The 21,562-nt window shown below is 28.7% G+C and overlaps 1 protein-coding gene across 3 annotated transcripts in view; it reads left to right on the top strand.

Annotated features, from left to right (window-relative positions):
* The window catches only part of LOC107438220 (MICAL-like protein), a 58,054-nt gene that overhangs the window by 29,172 nt on the left and 7,320 nt on the right, over positions 1-21,562 (top strand). For all 3 annotated transcript variants that reach the window (XM_016050450.3, XM_016050448.3, XM_016050449.4), the window contains exons 3-11: positions 2,756-2,804; positions 3,569-3,710; positions 4,469-4,524; positions 5,868-6,354; positions 10,959-12,649; positions 17,817-17,934; positions 19,088-19,190; positions 19,303-19,382; positions 20,844-20,952. In XM_016050450.3, coding sequence (XP_015905936.2) covers positions 2,756-2,804; positions 3,569-3,710; positions 4,469-4,524; positions 5,868-6,354; positions 10,959-12,649; positions 17,817-17,934; positions 19,088-19,190; positions 19,303-19,382; positions 20,844-20,952 — 2,835 coding nt within the window. The remainder of the gene's footprint in view (positions 1-2,755; positions 2,805-3,568; positions 3,711-4,468; positions 4,525-5,867; positions 6,355-10,958; positions 12,650-17,816; positions 17,935-19,087; positions 19,191-19,302; positions 19,383-20,843; positions 20,953-21,562) is intronic.

Raw genomic sequence — 21,562 nt, 5'->3', positions numbered from 1 at the left:
TTTAAAAATGCCTTGTCCTATTAGAAATAAACATTTTAAAGTGGAATGTTAACTAAAACGCTTTTATTTTGGGCAAGTGTTTTTATAAACGGTGAATTTTTTTGCAAATATTTTCTGTTTAATTTTTTTAAAATTTTTTATTATTGAATACAAGACTTTTTTTAGTAACGGTAATCGTTTGTAAGTGGTGCAAATTTTAAAAATTAGCTTTAATATAGCTCATAAAAGAAGAAAAGACATATTTTACAGCTTTTTTATGCTTATACATTTGGAGCTAGCAATTAAAAAAATTCTTTTGAACTAGAGTTTTTAATTTTTATGCATCCTGTATAATTTATAAATCAATAAAGGTTTTTGTCTTTCATATTTAAAAGTTGTTATTGAAACACTATTATGGTTTACTATTTCTTTAAAATAGCCTCTGCCTCATGCTCTTTATGTGGTGGATAACATCTCTTAATGTGCACCAAATTGAAAGATATTGACTATGGGGATGCTTCCCATTCTGGTTTTTTGCACTTTTTTTATTGGTCAGCAAGATAGCGCATGGCTGATTGGTTCAGGCACTGCATAGCATAAAGAAGAAATTTTTTTTTCTTTAAAATATAAATAAGTTAAGCATCTAAAGGTCTTTATTTTTAAGGTACCCTTAATACGGTTTATTCTCAATGTATACGTATATATATATATATGTGTGAAACTCGTATAAAAATGTAAATATGATTGACATTTTATTTTCTTAAACATAACCAGTAATAAAGTATATGCATAAGCTAATGATATTTTTTATTTTAAGGAGGGCAGGAGAAAGATACTAGCTATTCACATCTGCTTTAATGGTGTTTTAAGTAAAAACCATTAAAGCAGATGTGAAATAGAAAAGGCATTAAAAAAAGTTTTAAAAAAAAAGCAAAAACGACTTTAAAGTTAATAAGAAATGTTTGAAAAAATTGCACTGTTGCTGTCTAAATCATCTTCGTAATATAATTTTCTATTAGTTAATAGAAAATAGAAAATTTCTGTATTAAAATTAGCTTTACAAATTCTTTATTTCCCTTAAAACATACTAGGTTAAGGATATTTTTTAATTATTTGGGCACTCACTGTCTGAATAAAATCATTTGAAAGATCATTTGAAAAAAGAAAGTGCTATGGAAACAATGCATACCTACCGACATTTTATGCATATATATTTAAAAATGTATGAAATGGAGAAAAAAGTCAATGCCGGGAGTAAGTCGAACATTAAACATACTGACTTTATCTATTTACTGTATGAAAAATCTAAGGCTATAATTAAATTTCAGCTCATCTATTTTTAATTATTAAACAGTTAACACCATTTTAAACTGGTCTGTTGTAATGTTTTGAGGTCCCTATTTCCTATTGTTTTTAGACTAACAATAATACCATCATCTTTAAATTTTTTGGTGTTTAATGTTAGAATGTGTTTTATGCTTTTTCAGTCAGTGAGCATTAAAAATTGGCCTTTTTTTTAAAAAAAATCATAACTCTAGTATTATGCAATCATAGAGAGTTTGTAAATAATTAAATTCTATTCTTGAAACTGTAAGGCACATTCAGTTCAAAAATTACTATTTTTTGAATACAGTCAATTTATAACTCGAAGTACGATAACTCGAATATTACTATAACTCGATTTTTTTATGAGGTCCCGACCCTTTTATCTTCAATTTCATGTTAATTATTCTCGATTACTCGAATTTTACTCCCTTTAACTCGATTTTTTTTGGATCTTTTAAAGCAAGAAAAAAAACCTAGGAGCTGATATCTTGCCCCTTCCTTTGCAACACACACACAATGTCTTTCGCACTCTTCATGGAGAAGCTAAAGCTGTCCCTCTTGAAGTATGTGAACAGTGGTTAAATGAAACGTTACCAAATTTACTTCAAGGATACAGTTAAAATGATGTTTTCAATATTGATGAAATGGGTTTATTTTTTAAATGTCTTCCAAATAAGACTATGATGTTTAAGGATGAAAACTGCTCAGGGGGTAAAATGAGCAAGGAACGTTTGACTGTCCTAGTTGGAGGAAATGCGTCTGGGACAGAGAAATTGCCCTTACTTGTTATCGGAAAATACCGAAATCCCCGATGTTTCAAGAATGTAAAAACGTATCCTTTGGATTACAAGTCTAACAAAAAGTTTTGGATGACATCAGTTTTATTTGAAGACTATGTAAGAAAATTGCATCGGAAATTCTTCGCTAAAAAATAAAGTGATACTCTTTATGGATAAATGCACAGTACATAGTGATCTTCCTAATTTAAATGCAGTGAACTTGCAGTTTCTCCCGCCAAACACAACAGCAAAGTTGCAGACGATGGACCAGGGTATCATAAAGTGCTTCAAACAGTCTTATCGTAAATGACTTGTCAGAAAAATTATCTTAAATATTGTAGCAATTAGAAGATTTGTAATTAATAAGCATTAATTAAATAATCAGACAATATTTTGAAAGTCCAAAACCGAAACTAACGGTAAGTCGAACTTCCGATATGTCGAAGTTTTTCGTCAGTCCTATCAGATTCGAGTTATCGCGAATTCACTGTATTTGCTTTTATTTTTCATTTAAATACTTATTAACTGTAATTTAGTGAAATTTAAGTTTTTTATTTTCAGAATTATCTTACTCAATTCATTATCTTTTTAGAATTATCTTATTATAACTATCTTATTATAATTATTCTTTTATTTTACTGAAATTTGTTCTTTCTTATTTTTAATTTCAGTGATATTGATTCACTTTCAAAAGAAAATATATTGGAAAACAATCAATTGGTAAGTTGATATTTAAGTCTAGTTACTATAGTAATTAAATATATTTTTTATTAATAGTTCAATTTTGTGTATTTTTTTTATATGTCTGAATAAAAAAAAGAATTTTTGAAGATAAATATTTTAACTGATAAAATATTTCAAGCAGTCAAAATAAGTTTAGTCATATTTACTTGTAGTTTTTGAGTTTTCTACTGTAAATACACACTGTTTTCTGTTCACAAATATACTTTTTTTATTCCTTTTTCCATTTGATTTTCATTGAACGTAGTTTATAGTTAGAGTTTATGCCTCTAAGACAACAATTGTCGCCAATGTCCTACCATGTCGCTAAAATTATAGGCATTCGTGACAAATATTTCACTAATGCGTATGATTTTGGCGAATTGATTTTGAGTATGATTCAGCGTATGATCGCTTTGAAATATGTTTAGAAGTTGCAAAATAGTAACAAAAATATTTTTTTGCATCAAATTTCGTATAATTAATAATTTTTAATGTTTACCGTAACATGAATTTATTGTAATTGTAATGGATTGTAAAGTTTGATTTATTTTTTCAAGTTTGTCTACTATGTTAAGTTTTTAGACTACTAAATTTATAAACTCTAGGTGGTCTTACTGGACCGCTGAATTTTTATTGCTGGTGTGAACCATATTTATAATGTTTGATTTTGTTGCCTTGAGTGCGTGATTGTTTAATTTAGATGCAGTGCAGTGTACTTGATTCAGACTCTTGTGCCATTAAACTTTGATTTTTACTTATAGGCTTTTAGTGTTGCAGAAAAGCAACTTGGAGTACCAGCTCTTTTAGATGCAGAAGACATGGTTCAATTTTCAAGGCCAGATCGCTTGAGCATAATTACTTATTTATCCCAACTGCATAATTGTTTTGAAAATCAAAATAAAAGTATGAAATTTGTTTTTTATTTTTTAAAAAAACTCAATATTTATTCAATTTTTTTCTGTATCAGTCTTGAAATATTATATTTTCCAGATAGATGAGAAGTGCATATTTTTTGCTATTTTATTTTGTTTCGGCTTGAATCTAATATGATAGAATCTTTAATGCTAAAAAGTTTTGCTTAATACTCAAGTCTCAACAGTACAATACAATATTTATATATAACTTATAGGAAACTTTCTTTAGAATAACTGGTGCAATAACTTTTTGGTGGATAACTTTACTTGGGATCACTGTTATGTAGAGAAAAACCTACCTGTGTGTTGTGAAAAAGGATTTTTTTTAAATTATTAATTTTCCTCAAAAATGGTCACTTATTTATAAATTGCTAATAATGAATTTTTAATAATATATTTTATTATTTTAAAGTTATCCCTGCTAATAAGAGAAGGGAAAAAATCTCTAAGCTATCATATTACTTTACATAGAGCATATTTGAAAAAATTGTATTCTTAGCGGAAGTTAGATTTTTGTTTCACTTAGGTTAATTATCTTCTGTGTAAATACATTGGGTTAAAAAAAAGTTATTGTTGAGTATATTTTTGTTTTATAAAGATTTGTGTATATTTTGTGTATATTATTTCCAGAAAACTTTCTTCAATATTTCACTTGTAGGTTCTACTTGATGAATCCTAATTATGTTTTTTTATGAATGTTTTTATCATTTCCTATTGCTTAACTTTTATTATTTTCTCTGTTCACAGTGCGATCTGGTTTTAAAAGGTTGCAAACTAACAATATTTCTGTACGACCCTCAAAGGTATGTTATTTTTTAAGAATTGATCCTATAACAAAAAATATATGTATATATATAAACCTTATCCATTCTAAATACTTTCAAAAAATGGGTAATTACTACAATCTTCTTGTATTCATTTTTAATTGGATAAATTTAGTAAATTCATTTAAGTATTAACCCTTTGCTTACGGTATATCATGTTGTACGGTGTATCACCACCAGCCCTGAGCAAAAGGTTAATGAGGCTCAAGTTTACCTATAATTTCATCAAAATGATTTTATATGTGTGAATTGCCTAGCAAATTTTTGTAATTTTTTTATTTATTTTTAGTTATAATTTGTCAACTATTCAACTGATTTAAAATTTCAAATATTCAACTGATTAATTTTTTATTGTATTTAAAAGTTTAAAGTGGTGGGAAAATGTTTTGTACCTGAAACCAATATTTTGAGCATTGTTAAATTAAATAATCAAAAATAGTTCGACAGAGAAAGGAGCATTTTCTATGAGTGCATTTCAAACCATTTAGTCAACACCCTTTGATCATTATAGTAAATAATATTCAATTTTCTTCTTCTTTTTTGATGACTATGCATGTTCAATTCACAATTCCTTTATTATATTGCATGATTTCAGATTTTTCATGCATTATTTAAAAATATATTTTTTTATTTAGTTTTTTATTTATTATTATTTTTTGTTGTTGTAATGATCCCAATAAGAAAATTGTCTAGGTGTATAATGGTCTTATTAAGAAGGCGTGAAAAAAGGTGAAGAAAATGAGTGTACTAATCATGTTAATATTTTTTTCAAGTTTTGTATTGATATGGAGTCATTGGTGTGGTATATTATCACCTTTAATTTTTTTCTTCCTAATTTATCTGTATTTATTTATTTACTCTATTTCATAAGTGTATTTATTCTCGTTTGCTTGCACATGGAAAATATTTATTTTTAATGCTAATAATTTAAAAATATTGATATTATGAAGATTTTATGAAATCATATCACAGGCTTAATAATTATGAACATCAAGTACGTTTTTATTTGAACAATATGCAAATGTGTGCAAAACTGTGGTAAATTTCACAAAAAATTAATGGAGTGATGTGACTAATTAAAAAAGGTATTTGCTAACTCATTCAAAACAATATCATTAAAAGATAATAATGAAATCCTTCATTAAATATAATACTGTGAGTAAGGAGAGAGGTTTAAAATCAATCATTAACTGACCCAAAATAGTAATTTATTATAGTTTTTGTTTTAATGATTTCTAAAATTTATTGGTAGAAGGTTTCATTTGCTCAAAAAGAATGTTAAAATTTAATCATTTGCTAAATAAATATTTTTTTCTCTCCAGGTATTAGCTGCAGAACCAAAACTTACTAATAGACGAGTTGAGGTTTGCCAAGTCTGCAACAATCGGGTTTTCATTCTTGAAAGGCTCATTGTGGATAATAAGCTTTATCATACAGCTTGCTTTAGATGCTTTAAATGTAAAGCTCTACTGAATCCTGGTGCTTATATTGAAAGTGATACTCCAGGAAAATATGAATGTACTGTGTGTTTGCCGGAAGACAAATTGAGCAGCATGGAGACAGATGATACGGAATCGCATAGTTCACTTGAAGAAAAATGTGATGTTTCTATGAATTCTGTTTCAGAGCCTTTACATAATATACAGAACAATGTTGTAACGAAGTCTCCATTGTCTGAATCTGTGAACCAAGCTCGAGTAAGCTTTTTGGAACGAAGTTTAAATAAATCAGATTCAAGTACCAAATTCTCCCTCACCAACAAAACGCCAAGTTCATTAGAGAATGAACTTCCAAGAAATGGAATATCAGGTGCATATGACTTTTCAATATTTCCATTACTGTTTCAGAAAATTTATGATGTATGGACTGTTATGCAGTATTATATTTTAAGTTTTTTATTTTATTGATCTTTATTTTATTTTTATTTCTTAAATTTTTTCTTAATTTGATCTTTTTATATTGTATGATCTATTTGTCATCAATTTATGTCATGAAAGTATATTTTTTGACCCTTTTAGCATTAAGTAGAGTAAGCGTGTGCTTAATTTCTTCTCTATGATTTTTTCCCATTAAAACAAATGAGGAAATCTAATTTGTTTTCCATGAAAGCAACCCAACCAATTAGAAAAAAAATGAATGTATATTTTTTTTAATCAATTGTTTAATTCCTTACTTCAATTTTGCAGTAGTTTTTAATGCAGTTCTTCCAAATAGTCATCTTTTCCCTCCAATGTCCATTTATTAAAGTGAAGTCCGTTATAGTCCTTTTTTTAAATGTTAGATCCCCTTAGTCCTCTTTGGAATGATTTGAAAATCAGTTTATGGAAATTTTTCTAATATGATCTAATTGTGATGCTCTCTAACTTTGTGTTTCAAACTTTCTCCCAATTGTTCATATTGTTAGAAAGCCAATGATGTTAGTACACTATTTACTGTATTTATAGATCAGTGTTGTTTTTCTTGAACTTTGAGATCATACTTTTAATATTCTCATGTGAGTTTAGGAAGGCCAGCAACTACAAAGCTTTATCACTTAAAACTTTTCTTGTCCCTTTTATTCATTAGATTTAATAGAGATAAGAATAGGCATGCCAGATTTCATGCCCGTTTCCCGTCACAAGATTTAATTAACAATTTTAAAACTGAAAATATCTCATTGATTAAACTTAAGGTCCATCCATAAAGTGCTCTAAAGTGATTTAAGTATATAATCTATTCCACCCGATTTGTTGTTTCTGAATTTTGAAGACTCAAGATTTCAAATGACTTAATTAAATTTTTCTAACATGAAATTTTATAAGAGTGAATTGGTTCACGTACTTATTTAATATTGAATTTAATACTTATTTTGGAAGATAAGAATTCTTCCGTGATAGATATTAGTTGTTTCAAAAATTTTAATTGATTTCTATAAATTAAAAGATGAATTTAATCCAATTAACAATTCCATTATCATAAAAATTTAATGAAACTCTGAGGGGTTCACAAATTGTTTTATTAAAAAAAAATTTTTTTAGGTGTATTTTAAATTTGAAAAACTCTTCAATTGAAAATGTTAGGTTCCGTTTAAAAAATATTAAACAAATTACAATTTTAAATAGGATATTAAGCTTTCAGATTTGGTCTTAACAAGAAATAATTCTGATTGAGTTCCATAATTAATGACATTTTGAAAACTTATTAAAGTGGGATTACTAAATGCATTTATAAAAATAATTACTAAATGTAATATTAAAAAAGGGATCACTATTTTCTTAATTATGAGATTTTTAAAAAGTAAAATTTGAGGCGTTCATTTATCTAATACACATTAGCAATTGCAGTGACAAATCATCAAAATTTTTTATTAACTTTATTATCGTTTTAAAAAACAATGGAAAATAACAATTCAAGAACCAGATTTTTCAAAAAAGGTGGATTGCGAAACCATGTACTAATTTACTTTCGGCAGTTGTTTTAAGACTATTTTTACTCAAAAGTTATTGAAACTCTTTTTTTTTTTTTTAATTATTTAATCAAAGAAATTTTGAAATTACTATTACATAATCTTGGTTAAAGATTGATTCTTATGTGATGATATTTTCTAACCAGTATTTTAATTAATTTTTCACCTATGTAATTTTTACATTTTTGAATCTTTATGAATAAGGTAAATAAATAATTTAGAATAAGGTTTGAAAACTTGCACATCGAAGTTAATGGCTAACTTAAGAAACTTACTGTAAATACTTGTTAAAAAGATCCTGCACTAAATAAATTCTGTTTAATGATTTTTTTAAGATTTTCATAAGGAAGACTAATTAAATAACTGATTGTGGTAATTGAGTATAACTATGAATGGTCCTCTTTTCACTTACAAGTAGTCCACTTTTCCTTTTTTTGTTGGCTAAAATACAGGGTTGGCAGGTTTTTGACATGTGACAGTTTTTGACGGTTTAAACCGTCACGTCAAAAACCTCACTGTCAAAAATGTCAAAAACCTATATTCATATGTGAAATTTNTCCAATTAACAATTCAATTATCATAAAAATGTAATGAAACTCTGGGGGGTTCACAAATTGATTTAATTAAAAAAAAATATGTCTAGGTGCATTTTTAATTTGAAAAACTCTTCAATTGAAAATGTTAGGTTCTGTTTAAAAAATATTAAACAAATTACAGTTTGAAATAGGATATTAAGCTTTCAGATTAGGTCTCAACAAGAAATAATTCCGATTGAGAGTTCCATAATTAATGACATTTTGAAAACTTATTAAAGTGAAATTACTAAATGTATTTATAAAAATAATTGCTAAATGTAATATAAAAAAAGGGATCACTATTTTCTTAATTGTGAGATTTTAAAAAAGTAAAATTTAAGGCGTTGTTCATTTATCAAATACACATTAGCAATTGCAGTGACAAATCATATCAAAATTTTTTATTAACTTTATTATCATTTTATTTAAAAACAATGGAAAATAACAATTCAAGAACATCAGATTTGTCAAAAAAGGTGGATTGCGAAATCATGCACTAATTTACTTTCGACAGTTGTTTTAAGACTATTTTTACCCAAAAGTTATTGGAACTCTTTTTTTTTTTTTTTTTTTTTAAGTTATGTAATCAAAGAAATATTGTAATTACTATTGCATAATCTTGGTTAAAGATTGATTCGTATTTTGAAATTGGGACGACATTTTCTAATCAGTATTTTAATAAATTTTTCACCTTTGTAATTTTTACATTTTTGAATCTTAGAGAATAAGGTAAATAATTCCGAATAAGGTTTGAAAACTTGCACATTGAAGTTAATTGCTAACTCAAGAAACTTAATGTAAATACTTGTTAATAGGATCCTGCACTAAAAAAATTCTGTTTAATGATTTTTTAATATTTTCATAAAGAAGACTAATTAAATAACTTAATGTGGTTATTGAGTATAACTATAAATGGTTCTTTTAAGTCCTCTTTTCACTTACAAGTAGTCCACTTTTCTCTTTTTTGTTGGCTTAAATATGTTGAGAGCCTGTTTATGAGAGAAAAAAAGAGGTTTTGTAATAAATTTTATCTGATGTTATTACATTATAAAAAGTCACTAAGCTCCTTAAATATTTTTGACTTCATACTCACAATTTATGGCAATGTCTAAAATATACATTTTGTTTATAATTAATTATGTCTGAATTAAATTGCAGAATTTTGTATATGAAGATACAAAAAAAAGATATATAATAACTAGTTTTCAAAAGTCATGTTCTAATAAACTGAAACATTAGTTTGTAATTGTTGCTAGAGGTGACATTTGTTGTTTGCAAAGTAAAGCTCCTGATGCCTCGATGTTTTGTGTCATTTTCACAAATTTTGATCTTTAGTTTTAAGAAGTCTTAATGTGAATTTCAATTTAAAAGAATTAATTCCATTTAAATGCATTGGGAATAACCTTGCAGGAATTTTACTTGCCAGCTCCTAGATGAAGTTTTTTTTTTTTTTTTTAATGTGTTATCAACTTTAAATGATGTATTTTGGTTTTAGAAATTTTTATTAACCATTAACTTTCATTTATTGGTATATTTTTTTTCACAGTGAAGGACAAAATTAGTNAAATTTTTCTGCACATGCATTTGAATATAAATTTCTGAGATTTTAAATCTGTTATTTTACCTTAATTTTAATTAAAAAATATTTTAAAACCTGCTGATTACCTATAGTATAATTAAATTTCAATATAATGCATGACAACTGTTAGTAGTTCTGAAGTTTATATACTTTCTTGCAAACTTCAGTTTTTGACGGTTTAAACCAGTATTATACCCTTGTCATGTCAAAAACCACTTTTTGACGTCAAAAACCCAACTCTGCTAAAATATGTTGAGAGCCTGCTTATGAGGAAAAAAAAGAGGTTTTGTAATAAATTTTATCTGATGTTATTACATTATAAAAAATCACTAAGCTCCTTAAATATTTTTGACTTCATACACAATTTATGGCTATGTCTAAAATATACATTTTGTTTATAATTAATTATGTTAGAATTGAATCGCAGAATTTTGTATATGAAGATACGAAAGGAAGATATATAATAACTAGTTTTCAAAAGTCATGTTCTAATAAACTAAAACATTAGTTTGTAATTGTTGCTAGAGGTGACATTTGTTGTTTGCAAAGTAAAGTTTCTGATGCCTCGATGTTTTGTGTCATTTTCACAAATTTTGATCTTTAGTTTTAATATGTCTTAATGTGAATTTCAATTTAAAAGAATTAATTCCATTTAAATGCATTGGGAATAGCCTTACAGGAATTTTACTTGCCTGCTCCTAGACTAAGTTTTTTTTTTTTTATTAATGTGTTATCGACTTTAAATGATGTATTTTGGTTTTAGAAATTTTTATTAACCATTAACTTTTATTTATTGGTATATTTTTTTTCACAGTGAAGGACAAAATTAGTGTTTTTGAATCCAGTAAAGTATCTAAAGCAGACTCCCCACCATCTTTAGAGCCGACTTCACCAACCAACCTCAGAAAGTCACCAACACCAAAATCACTGTCATATTTAAATACTTCTTTAAATCAATCTCCAAAACCCAGTGTTAGACTGTCAAAGTTATCTACTGTTACTCCAGATAATAGTGAAAAATCAAATGAAGACAAAACAATTATGAAGGCTACTGAAATAGATACTATACATGCAGATCATAGTTCCACTGTAAAAGAATTCACAAATGATTCAAATTCAATTGAAACCAAATCAGTCTGTGATAATGTCTCTTCCAATGAAGTTCCTCTTTCAGATCCTACTCTTTCTTTGGTTAGCAATAGTATCAGTCCTTTGAAAACTTTACCTAAGGATTTGGACAAAAATGTTATTTATAAAAGTTCAATAGGGGAATACAAGAGTCCATTAAAATCTTCGCGTGATATTTTTCAAACTAATATTCAGCCTTTGAAACTTACTATTCCGACTATAAATACCAGTGTAAATTCAGAATCATCTAGTTTGCCTACGACACCTCTTTCCCCTTCTACAGATCACATTAAATCGAATGAAATCGCACACATCAGACCATCTTATAACAAGTCTTTGACTCGTCCTCTTAGTTATTCCAACTTGCAAGTCAAACAGAAGTCTGATGACATAACTGACAGCAATTCATCTAGCATGCTTTCAAATGAAAGAAGTGATGCAACTGTTAGGAGCAAAGCACTTTCGCTTGATAAAAATTCTGAATTAAAAAGTAGTGTTTCACTTAATCTTATTTCGAAAACTGACAATAAAGATCCTGTTTCAACAATTAATGAGCAAACAAATATGACTATGAGTTCTACTACTATTACCAAAATATCTCCTATTCCATCAATAAGACACAGTATTGAATCCAAGAAGCTAGATTTGCCGCCAAAAGAAATTAAAATCTCCATAAGAACGCCTGAACCTTCGTTCCCCAAAAGCACAGTTATAGAGAAAAAGGAGAAAGAAGATGCACCTGTAAAGCAGCTTGTTCCCAAAGACGAAGAAGAAGAAACTTACCCAGATGATTTAAATCCTTTTGGTGACGAGGAGGAAAATGAGGAAGAAGAATATCCAGATGATTTGAATCCTTTTGGTGATGATGAAGAAGAAAAGCCACGTAAAGTATTTGAAGGGGTGTGTGCTGATAACTACGATGAGTCAAAGAATCCATTTGCATCAGATGAAGAAGAAGCTGAAAGTTCGCTTACAGCAAACACACCATCGCCTAGGCCATATAGATCTCAAAATAATTCACCCTTTGGAACAATTTCGTCTCCAACCGGATCACTTAGAGGGACAACTAAAAAGAGGAAAGCCCCACAACCTCCTAAACTTAGTGACATCTTCCCCAATAATGACTCTCCTGATAGCTCCTCGAAGCCGTCTCCATCTGTGAGTCGAAGAGGTCTTGAGACTCCTTCACCTAAACTCAGAAAAAGTAAACCAGCTCCTCCTCCACCACCTACGCCATCTCCTAGGCAAAATGGTGTGTCACCCACTAGGAAACAACCTCAGCCTAAAGAAGAGGATAATAAGTCGGACTCCGCTGCCAAAGAATCCAAGCGACGAAAAAGACCTGCCCCTCCTGTACCAATTCCAATGCGAAAAGATGTAAGAACTTAGAATTTTGAGATCTATTTTATTTCTAGTTATTATTTTCAAAATGTTGTTTAAACTCAAGATACTGATAAAATAGCCTATTTGCAAAGTTTAAACTACTAATAATTTTAATTTATCTATATATTATTATAGATTTTTAATAGATTTAAATTTTTTTAAGAGATTTTACGTGGTTAAATAGTTTTTTTTATATGTTTTTAAGTTGGACTATTCATTTGAAAAATCTCATTTTATAATGGTTTACAAACAAAAGTTGAACACTCCTAACTGTTAATATGGCATTTTTTAATGGGAAGTCTATGTTTTCTACCTTCATGCTTGTGTATTTGTCAAAGCCTTTTCAAACTGATCAAAACATTGCTAACCACAAAATAATTTTTTTTTTTTTACTCCTATTAAGATTTTTACCATACATGTAACATAAATCTCTTCTTTCATAAAACTATTGAATCACATTTTCCATTCGATTTACTATTTATGAGGAGGGACCTACAAAAAATCGAAGTGTGCTTCCATTTGTAGACACAGTTGGGAGTTCTTCTGCTTGATGGGGTTAGTAGAGACTGTCACGAAGCAGCTGTGCAAATGGCGTCAATTAGTAGGTCAACGTTTAGGTATAGCGTTGTGTTTCTCTTTCTGTTATATTGTTCCGCTTGCGCAGTTGTTTCGGCAGATTTAAACGAACAAAGAATGTGTTTAAAACTTTTCTGTTTGAAAAATTGGCAGCGGAAGCTTATGAAATGCTGGGCTATTAAAGAGGATACTATTAGCCCAGGGCTGATTGTGCTCCGGAAAAAATATGGATTTCCGGATTTTTCGCTAACAGTGATCTGGAAGTTTCCGGAGATCGAAGGTCCAGACGTTTCGCAAAAATCATTGATCACAGAAGTTTCCGGAAATCAAATTTTCAAAGGTGGAACTAAAAAACACAGTTTATTTTATTTGTTTGTAAGGGAGAGCCAGAGAGATACTTTATAAGCTTATATTCATGATTAATATAAATTTTTTATCAGTAAATACTTGTTATAATCATAAACTCAAGAAAGAAAAACATATTTGTAAATTGTAATTACTTCTCCAGGTCATCATAGGTATGTGTAGAATTTTAAATATATTTTAGGTATACTAAGAAATATTGAGAAAAGGGGGAAAAAAAACCTTGTTAAATTTTTTTCCAATTTAAACTGTTTTTTTTTTTTTTTTTTTCTCAAGAATCGGNTTAGGCTCACAATCACCCCTGCATACACACAAATGTTCTGGTGCTTTTGGCATGCAGTGAAATGAGTGTTTGAAGATCATGCTTGTTCTGGGCAAATTCCACAAATGAGGAAAAAAATAACTAAAAAATCAAAGAGGATTGTCGTTTCACAATTGACCAGATTTCAGGAGAGACAGGCGTTAGTTGGAGCTTGTGATTTGCAAATGAGGCATGTTTCCACTAAACGCTAAATGAACCTTTCAGATGTGAACTGTCATCCTCCACCCTCGGTATTTGCCCTATACTACTTTTTCCTCTTTCCGAGAATGACAAAGCATAAAAGAAAGGGAGCGTTTTAATTTTGTTAAGGCAATTAAATAGTTTCGCAAAACAGTGGGAAAAAAGACTTGATAAGTGTATTACATCTAAAGGAGAGTACTTTAAAGGTGTCTGAAGGAATTAAAAAAATTTATAACTAAAATTATATAGCTAAAAAAAACTTTGTAACCAAATTTTTTTTTTAAAAATCTGTATTTTTTATTTTTCTTCATTTGATAAAAGGGGTCTGTCTAGGCTTTTCTGAAAGGTACCTTTTTTGTGAAAATTTTGACATAATTTGTGAAAAATTATATTAAAAAGTCAACACAAAAACATGGTAAAAATATAGATTTATNAAAGACGAAGAAGAAGAAACTTACCCAGATGATTTAAATCCTTTTGGTGACGAGGAGGAAAATGAGGAAGAAGAATATCCAGATGATTTGAATCCTTTTGGTGATGATGAAGAAGAAAAGCCACGTAAAGTATTTGAAGGGGTGTGTGCTGATAACTACGATGAGTCAAAGAATCCATTTGCATCAGATGAAGAAGAAGCTGAAAGTTCGCTTACAGCAAACACACCATCGCCTAGGCCATATAGATCTCAAAATAATTCACCCTTTGGAACAATTTCGTCTCCAACCGGATCACTTAGAGGGACAACTAAAAAGAGGAAAGCCCCACAACCTCCTAAACTTAGTGACATCTTCCCCAATAATGACTCTCCTGATAGCTCCTCGAAGCCGTCTCCATCTGTGAGTCGAAGAGGTCTTGAGACTCCTTCACCTAAACTCAGAAAAAGTAAACCAGCTCCTCCTCCACCACCTACGCCATCTCCTAGACAAAATGGTGTGTCACCCACTGGGAAACAACCTCAACCTAAAGAAGAGGATAATAAGTCGGACTCCGCTGCCAAAGAATCCAAACGACGAAAAAGACCTGCCCCTCCTGTACCAATTCCAATGCGAAAAGATGTAAGAACTTAGAATTTTGAGCTCTATTTTATGTCATTATTATTTTCAAAATGTTGTTTAACGCGTTGAATGCCACGCTAATTTTACATGACTTGTCCTGGCCGCAATGATAAATAACTACAAATTAAATTTGCAAATATTAGACAGATTTTGTGAATTATATAAGCCTACGAATTGTTTAGAGATAGTGGGGGATAAAAATCTACTAAATTGAATTTATTAAACCAAGAATCACAATTAATAAACTACCACTTGAAAATATTTATTTGCTGTCCATAGCAACTTTGCATCTCTGTGTATATAAATAAAACTATTTTTGTGTGTTCTATATTGCACTAATTTCTTCTAACCATTTTAATAACAATAATAATATAAAAAAATTAAAAATTTACTCAAATTATGTATTTCTAATAAACTTGGCTTCGCCGGTCACCGGTGACCCCTGTGGCGCTACAAACAAACTCAGTGCCAGTCACCGGTGCCCCCATGGCATTCAACGTGCTAAACTCAAGATACTGATAAAATAGCCTATTTGCAAACTTAAATTACTAATAGTTTTAATTTATATATATATTATTATAGATTTACATGTTTGAATATTTATTTTATATCTTTTTAAATGGAACTATTCATTTGAGAAATCTCATTATATAATGTTTTACAAACAAAATGTTTTAAATGCAGTTACGCTCCTAACTGTTAATATGATATTTTTTTAATGGGAAGTTTGTTTTCTACCTTCATGCTTGTGTATCTTTCAAAGCCATTTCAAACTGATCAAAACAGATCAAAACATTGCTAACCACAAAATAAAAAAAAATTTTAATATTTTTTTTTTACTCTTATTAAAATTTTTAGCATATATGTAACGTAAATCTCTTCTTTCCTAAAACTATTGAATCACATTTTCCGTTTGATTTACTATTAATGAAGAGAGACCGACAAAAAATCGGAATGTGCTTCCATTTGTAGACGTGGTAGAGAGTTCTTCTGCTTGATGGGGTTAGTAGAGACTCTCACGGAACAGCTGTGCAAATGGCGTCAGTTAGTAGGTTAACGTTTAGGTATATTGTTGTGTTTCTCTTGCTATTATATTGTTCATTTTCCGCAGTCGTTTTGGCAGATTTAAACGTACAAAGAATGTGTTTAAAACTTTTCTTGTTTGAAAAATTGGAAAAAATTGTTGCGGAAGCTTACAAAATGCTGGGCTATTAAGGAGGATACTATAAGCCCAGGGCTGATTGTGCTCCGCAAAAAAATCCGGATTTTTCGCTAACAGTGATTCGGAAGTTTCCGTAGATCGAAGGTCCAAACGTTTCGAAAAATCATTGATCACAGAAGTTTCCGGAAATCAAATTTTCAAAGGTGGAACTAAAAAACACAGTTTATTTTATTTGTTTGTAAGGGAGAGCCAGAGAGATACTTTATAAGCTTATATTCATGATTAATATTCCTTTTTTATCAGTAAATACTTGTTATAATCATAAACTCAAGAAAGAAAGACATATTTGTAAATTTTCATTACTTCTCCTGGTCATCATAGGTATGTGTAAATGGTATAGGTATGTGTGAAATTTTAAATATATTTTAGGTAAACTAAGAAATATTGAGAAAAAGGGAAAAAAAATTTGTTAAAATTTTTTTTTTTCAATTTAAACTGTTTTTTTTTTTTTTTTTTCCTTCAAGAAATTTTTTTGAATTTCGATTTAGGCTCACAATCACCCCTGCATACACACAAATGTTCTGGTGCTTTTGGCATGCAGTGAAATGAGTGTTTGAAGATCATGCTTGTTCTGGGCAAATTCTACAAATGAGGAAAAAATAACTAAAAAATCAAAGAGGATTGTTGTTTCACAATTGACCAGATTTCAGGAGAGACAGGCGTTAGTTGGAGCTTGTGATTTACAAATGAGGCATGTTTCCACTAAACGCTAAATGAACCTTTCAGATGTGAACTGTCATCCTCCACCCTCGGTATTTGCCCTATACTACTTTTTCCTCTTTCCGAGAATGAAAAAGCATAAAAGAATTTTAATTTTGGAGCGTTTTAATTTTGTTAAGGCAATAAAATAGTTTCGCTAAACAGTGGGAAAAAAGACTTGATAAGTGTAATACATCTAAAGGAGAGTACTTTAAAGATGTCTGAAGGAATTAAAAAATTTTATAACTAAAATTATATAGCTAAAAAAAACATTGTAACCAAATTTTTTTTAAAAAATATCTGTGTTTTTTTATTTTTCTTCATTTGATAAGCTTCGTTATTTTCCTCATGAGGCAAGGACATTATTTTAGATAGTACTTTTCAGAATATTTAGTTTATTATTAGATTTCATTTTTTAAAAAAAAAAATTATTTTACAACTAAATGGTTAAAAAGACATTTGTATTAAAAAATTTCAATTTAAATAGTCCAACAAAGGTAACCCTGTATGAAAAATGGGGTAAATTGAGCGTAATATACATACCAAATGTTAAACTCTAAATGTTGGTGTAACTAAGCAGTTCTGTTATCAACTTTCATGTTATTATTTGTGCATCTTTTTAACTGTACTGAATGCTTGTCGCAGTAGAAGGTTCAGGGCACCATTAAATTGCATTGTACTCCCATGCATGTTGTTTATAATAAGCTTTATTAATATTTCTAATGTTAGATAAACTTTTTTTTTTAGAAAAAGAAAATTCCACTTAAAGAAATATTGCGTGAAATGAAAGAAATTGAAGCAAAACAAAGAGATCTTGAAACTCAAGGCCGGCAAATAGAGCTTTTAATTAGAGATAGAGATAAAGGTAAGATGTTCCGTTTTTACATAAGCGTTTGATGAATGAGTCAATAAAGCTTGATCGCACTGTGACTGGTACAAATAAATACTTAAATAATTAACTTTCTAAATTGAATCTCAATAGTCAACATCCTTGGGATATAAGTACAGATAATATATATATATATATACTTCATAACATAGTATAATAATCATAATATGTTATTAAGTATAATGATTTTCAAAATTAAAGTAGCTTGATGGTTTATGTGTTATCGTTGTGTGTTTTAAATCACCACAACATATTTTAAAGTAGAATTTCAAGGTGCATAGTGATAAATTTAAGAGAAAAATCAAAGAAAAACTGTTAATATTATTATTGACTTTGGTGATGACTATGACTTTATTAATGTATCATCTTTTCAAAAAATAATCATTTTGCATAGTGGAGAATTGAGGTTAAGCAACTTTTCTAAATAAAATATATTTCGATATTTAATCTTCACATGGCTACTTTGACCAAGTAGAAAGAAAGCCTTTAGAAGTGGTTCTAAGAAGATTTTATTCAATATTATTAAATTTTGCTATTATTCCCAAATGGTATTACTTTAAAAAACAAACAGGCTATATAGGGTAAACAAACCAGTGAAGGAACACTTACGCTTCACTTGCCTTTTAAAAAATCATATTAATTTCAAAATTCATAATTTTAGTTAAATGACAGTGTCAACATATTTGTTACTAATTGCAAATTATGTAAAAAAATTGTAGAGAACTTACATAATATTGTTTTAAAGTTTTAGAGGTTCAAATAACAAGTAGTAAGAAGACCAAGTGAAGGAACAGCTNAACATATTTTGTAAAGTTGCGTTAAGTCTAATTATTACATAAAACTTGCTGAATATGCATAATATGATTAGCTATGAGTAAATCGCATTCACATTTAAATATAAATACTTAAATTTGCTGCAAAATAATTAAAGTGCATATTTGCATTTCACGCTTTGCATTTTTTTTTTTTTTTGTACTTGGTTTTAAATTGTGAATCATAAAAGCAATTTGATTATTATTACTCTCCAAATTTTTATTGATTTTTTTTCTTATTACTATTTTATTGAAATGAACAATGTAATGAGCATTCTTAATAAATTTTTATTTTGATTATTAATTTTTTACTTCAGATGAGGAACCTTCTGTTGAAGAAGAAGAAAACATTATGCAATTATTTGAATTAGTAAACCAGAAAAATGCTCTTTTCCGTCGTCAAGCTGAACTTATGTATATGTATGTTATTTAAATTTTTATTGTTTGCTGAACTATCATTTTCAGATGTCAGCTCTTTTTACATTTATTTGATTTAAATTTAAAATGTCACTGATTTTTTTTTTCTTTGTAGAAAACGCTCTCAACGTTTAGAAGAGCAGCAAGAAGAATTAGAAAAACAAATACGAGAGTTAATGGCTAAGCCTGAAAGTGGTAGGAAATTTTACTTGATAATTATATATTTTTCTTCTATTTGAATGTTAAATCTAATCACTGCTGTGTTTAATAGATTCTATTAACATTCAATTTTTTTTACTATTATAAAAGTATATTGAATTGTAATACAATTGTTAGTTTCTTATTTTGTTGTGACTAGAAATGAACAAAATTTTAAGACATGGTGAAGATTTAAGACATGATCAAAATATGGAGCTAGTTTGGATCAAACCTTCCTCTTTAAACTTGATATTTTAAAATTTTTACCAATTTTTGAACAATCATGGTTATTTTCTTTGAAACCATGTAGTTTGTCTGTATGCGGGCAAAATTTCTTACTAAAACCTTTTGTATAAAAGAACTAATCATTATTCATGATGTTTAAATATATATACCTCGGGCCGGGCAAGGTTGACTCAGCCTTTCATCCCTTAAGTGGGTCAATAAATGAGTACCAAGCATGCTTGGGAACTAGACACTCCGCTTTCGACTGACCACCTAACCAGAACATCTGCTCCTGCACCCCAGAGCCCAAGGTCATGAAAACTGAGATAGGCACAGCAGGCCTTGACCCTCTATGGGCTGTCGCGCCACCGAGTTTAGTTTTTATATGTATATGTATTAAAGAAAGTTATATATTTTTTAAAAATGAAATACATGCTTGAATCCTATTTTTAAAGTTTTTCTACTGTACGAGAACAAAAAGAAGTGAAATTACAGTTTTTAAAAGGAATATCATGTTAAGTGCATAATTACTTTTAAGACTTACTGTTTGTTATGAAATTAAAAAATGAAAGTCTTAATGACTTTTAATATTTGATGAGTTACTATTCTCTTCAATTTTTATTGCTTAGAAGATTTTTTATCTATGATATTAGAAGATAATTTTTATCTATGTTACTTGTTCCATTGAAACATTTATCTTTGATTGTATAAATTACTAATGCAAAGTGGATTAAAAAGAAAAATTCTGAAGACTTTATTCTATGTTAATTTCCATTTTTTTAATTCAGAAACTATTTAATTTCAGATCAATATTTAACCGAATGGTGTATACATTTTCCTAGTTTGTTAGTTAGTTTAAAATTTATAAATATATCTTATCTTTTGATTTTGTGTGTGCTTGTAATGTTTATTCCTTCCTGTCATAATTGTTCACAAAAATACATATTTTACTTAGGACCAAGAAGACTTACATGACGACAAGGATTTTAGTAGGTTTTTTAAAGATTAAAGAAAATAACTACCAAAAGATTTATTACTTGAAAATAAGTTCTTTGGAATAATCAAATTGCAAAAAATAAAAATATTAACAAAAATCTCTTGAATATCCGCTTTTTTATTGTTACTTATATGAGACTGAACACAATTTTGTTTTTATGAATGCTTACAAACTATGTCGTTTTAAATTAAATCATCCAAATAATATTACTCAGTATATTGCTTGTTTTTTATCAGAGAAAACTGAAGAGGAAAAGGTGAGAGAAGAAGAACTTATTTATGAACTTACTGATATTGTTGACCAAAGGAACTCTATAATTGACAGCATTGAGATGGATAGGAGGAGGTTGGTTGAATTTGTTTTCATTACTTTTAAAATTAAAATCATGGATTTATTTTACACATAGTTAAAGTGTAGTCTCTAGTTTATTTAAAATAAAGTATAAAAGCTAATACAGTCAAACCCCGCTATAGTGAACTCCCAGATATAGTGAACAAAATGCTCGGTCCCGTGCCTTGCTATACACGTATAATGGTATTTTTAGTGGATATAGTGAACCAAAAAAGTGAGGAAGTTGGATATAATGAACTTTTTTCTGTCTTCAACTGATTTCCCTCCCATTTTCTTCGTAATAATTTTGAAATTTGTACTTCAGAATAAATACATATACCGATTTTTAAAACCATCTATAGAAACTACTTTTATGTGCTCGAATGGCTGGTTAGACAGGTTTAAAAAGCAGAATAACAGAAATTCAGGAAAAATTATCTAAGAATCGGGATATCCATATCTGATGTTGAGGATTGCTCATCAGCTAAAGATTACTAATTTTTATTTGTACTCAAGACAAAGAGTGATAAAAAATTACACATTTCTTGCTACTACATAATATTTTTCAGTCATTTATACGAATATAATGTAATAAAAGGGAGGAGTTTGGGAACCATTAGTGAAA

The sequence above is a fragment of the Parasteatoda tepidariorum genome, chromosome 9 (assembly GCF_043381705.1).
Source record: "Parasteatoda tepidariorum isolate YZ-2023 chromosome 9, CAS_Ptep_4.0, whole genome shotgun sequence".
NCBI lineage: Eukaryota > Metazoa > Arthropoda > Arachnida > Araneae > Theridiidae > Parasteatoda > Parasteatoda tepidariorum.
Note: the sequence above shows the minus strand (reverse complement) of the source record. Positions and strands in the feature narration are given on the sequence as shown.